The 3,278-nt window shown below is 38.9% G+C and overlaps 1 protein-coding gene across 5 annotated transcripts in view; it reads right to left on the reverse strand.

The window, feature by feature from the left end:
* Nucleotides 1-3,278, reverse strand: part of LOC109544887 (ecdysone-induced protein 78C) — a 27,793-nt gene that overhangs the window by 12,891 nt on the left and 11,624 nt on the right. The window contains exons 2-3 of one of the 5 annotated variants that reach the window (XM_019915300.2): nucleotides 2,776-2,967; nucleotides 1,832-2,030 (exon numbers count right to left, since the gene is read on the reverse strand). The exons of 1 other annotated variant lie outside the window; for it this stretch is intronic. In XM_019915300.2, coding sequence (XP_019770859.2) covers nucleotides 1,832-2,030; nucleotides 2,776-2,925 — 349 coding nt within the window. In that variant the 5' untranslated portion in view covers nucleotides 2,926-2,967. Of the gene's footprint in view, nucleotides 1-1,831; nucleotides 2,031-2,775; nucleotides 3,010-3,278 lie in introns of all 5 variants that reach the window. 3 more of the 5 variants (XM_019915301.2, XM_019915303.2, XM_048669267.1) reach the window with 3 other exon arrangements.

The following is a 3,278-nucleotide window of genomic DNA, read 5'->3' on the forward strand; positions in this document are numbered from 1 at the left end:
ACGATCTTTAACCGACGAGTTCTTCCTTATTATTGACCCAAACACTTTATAAATGCATATTTCTGAGCTTCTGACGTCGAAAGGAATCGATTGAGCTCACAAAACACGCATGTGAAATTTTGATTTTTGGTCGAAAGGGAAAAAATTCGGCTTTTGCAGCCATTGCTTGAAATTGGAGAGTTTTTCGCGCTTTTGAAAAATAATTTCTTGCATGTTTGTACCCGAAGATGCTTCGCCACTTGTGCATGTGAAATATCAAGCAGAAATTTTATTCGCAGACGTCCTGAAGCCCCAAAAACCAGTTTCAGAAATTTAGTAGTCAAAAACGTACGGTTTCTGCGGCCATTAGCTTGAGAGAAAAAACCTTTGCAATTAAAATGCGGCAACAATTGAAATCGTGATTAGCGCAATTGGTTCTATTTACATTAGGGGTCATTAACAACTGTTGGTTCCTATGAGCGAAGCTTACCGTTAAAAACGACGTGCATCGGTACCCGATCTGAGAAAAAGCTTCCAATGTTATTCACGATTTTATCGATTCATGCATGTATTACGTGCTACGACCACTTATATAAGACTCTTTAATAACTTCAAAAAAGAAACAGGTTCTGATCATTTCTTTTTGATTCCGCCAAGGACGATGAACCGCGTATTCAAAAACGAGATCCTCGGGCCCCATAGTTTAGGAGGCACAACCGGCCAGCGAATTAAATTTTGTATTCTTCTTCTATCTTCTATGTCTCTGTTGAGTTATTCAAAGGATTGTCCACTAAACTTTGCTTCTTGCTGGTTCAATTTACGCGCGGTTTTTCAAAACAGGATTTTATTGCCTAAGGTTGCCCCAAAAAATGACAAAATTTTGGTCAAAACACCCATTGATTCAAATTTCTTTCGCCAACCAAATTTAAACGACTATAGAGTATCCAATCGAAATTGAATGCAGCGTCTTTTAAAATGCCCCGGGCGAATAACCCGGAGAAGAAATCCATTGGGGCCAAATCTGGTCAGCTAGATGGCCAACGAACTGATTATCCGTTCTTATACGGTTGTTTTCTAAAAATCGGACTTTAGTTAGTTTCTCGTTTTGGGGAACGTAAAATCTGAGGTATAAAAGATGTTGTTTGGGTGAAAACCGGGTTTGTGGTTGAGAACAAACGGGAAAAAATTGTTGATTTATTATGCCAAATAGGGCGTGTTTATGAACCGAATTTTTTAACAACCACAAATAAACAAAATCTAGTGGGGTTAAAACTGGTCAACCAGATTTGAAAGAAATGTATTTCTAGAACTCAGGAGGAAACTTAACGTAAACGTTTAACTTACAAGTAAAAAACGCGAATCAAAGATCAAAGGAAGTATGAACAAATCGACCTAATTGCAGTCACTCTCACTACTCTTGGTAACAGGCTGGAAATCAAGCGCAATTTCAAATCGATAAATCTAGCACTTTCTAATGCATTTCTCATAGTTTTTCGATTTTTTCGCGTTCCACTTGGACTATTGTGTGGCCGCCTACAATTTGCTGCATTTTATGTACGTATTACATCTGGCAGTCGAGGAAACGGTTTCAACTTTCGCTCAGGAATGGTTTACGGAAAACATACTAACCTTATGTAAGATCCAATTTTGGTTTTATTGGTCTCTTCGAATGCACCTAACATTAGCTAATTCGATTGTTTCCTAGTATTAATTAAGTAGGCGTTTTTCGCATTTGATGTAACAGTACACATAAGAAAGGTGACGCAAATCCAAACTCAATACTCAATGTCTTGCACATGAAGAGCTACAATCTTCCACCAGGTTCCACCACCAAACGCCCCAAATCTCTCACCTTGTTTGATGCTGGTAGTGCTGGGCGCGCCTCCTTGGGGTGAGAGCAAAAGAGTATTTACATCCCCCAAGTCGGTACTACCGGCTTGAAGGGATGGCGCTTGAATGTGTATGGGGGTTAGCTGCAGCTGGCAGGGTGGCGGAGGCGAAACCTCCCCAGCAGAGGGTGATTCAACTGAACCTGGATCGCTAAATCCTCCCTGGAGGAATTCACTTGCTTTAAAATGCTGCCTCAGTGGTCGATTTTCATATTGATTGATTGGTTGATCAAGTGCAGAATCTTTTTTCATCTTGTCGAACTGAAATGTGCATTATTGTCCCTTTCACCCTTTCACTTTGCTTGAGCGCTGACATTGAACATCTGTAAAACTGTCCTTCGACGAGTTATTTTCGATTTCATCAATAATTCGCAATTCAAATTGGTCAGGATGGGAACAATTTGGTAAATCATTCCATTTTCCCAGACTTGGTTTGCTCGACTAATGTTTGCAAATATATGAGGTCAAGATTTTGTCGAAACAGTAGCGAAATTAATTCGTCTCTCTTCTGTCTGGTATTGAAATTGTTTTTTTCGTCGAGGAAACACGTCAGTACTTTTCGCGCAGGTTGTTTCTCCAACCAACATAGCGCTCAATATGGATGAGACGGATGTTTCGAGATCAACTAGGTCAGCTACAGATTTTGCAAAAAAATCTACAAAAAGTGGTTGTGTCTTAGTTTGTTTTTGAGTAAATGCTTTAAAAAATCAGGTCTGAGAGATTCAAAATCTTCCAATTTTCTTCTTGTTTTTATGAAACCAATCAATCAAATGAAAACCGCCATATCGCGTAATGTAAGATCGATTCCAAATCGTAGGAGGATCGAAAAATGCAACATTCTGTTGATGAGTTGAAAGTTGAATGCTGCCGATAGTCGGGGCAAAAGTGCTATTTTGTCTATATTTACCTGAGTATTGTTGTCTTCGGTGGAGTCGAAAAAGCACAAATTAAATTCCGATCCTGCGTCTTCAAATTTCACTTCCGGTGCTATTTTATCCGGCGATGGGGCTCCGCCTAGCGTTTCGCTTAGCGATTGGTCGATTTTAAAAATGTCCATGCTGAAGAGGGTGACCGAGGAAGCTCAGCTACCATTCGCGCACTACAAGCACAACTTTTTCAAATGTAAAAAACTCTTGTAAAACTAAACCAAAACAGGCCCACTTTGCATAAGAAAACTAACAGATTCCCATAGGGATTTAATTGAGAATGTTTCAAAAAATTTATTTTGAAAAATTATCTGGCTTGGTAAAGTAGAGGACTTTAAGTGGTTAGTTTCAACTGAAATCTATCTAGACCAAGGATTAATCTTTTGTAATTTGAGTAAGTTTTCACTGTGTTTCTTCTTTTAATTGCTTAATAGTAACAACATCTGAACATTTTATTATTGCTGGTTCTTTGCACAATCTTTTC

Source organism: Dendroctonus ponderosae, unplaced genomic scaffold (assembly GCF_020466585.1).
Source record: "Dendroctonus ponderosae isolate FM_Combo_2020 unplaced genomic scaffold, Dpon_F_20191213v2 Dpon_F_20191213_8, whole genome shotgun sequence".
NCBI classification, from domain to species: domain Eukaryota; kingdom Metazoa; phylum Arthropoda; class Insecta; order Coleoptera; family Curculionidae; genus Dendroctonus; species Dendroctonus ponderosae.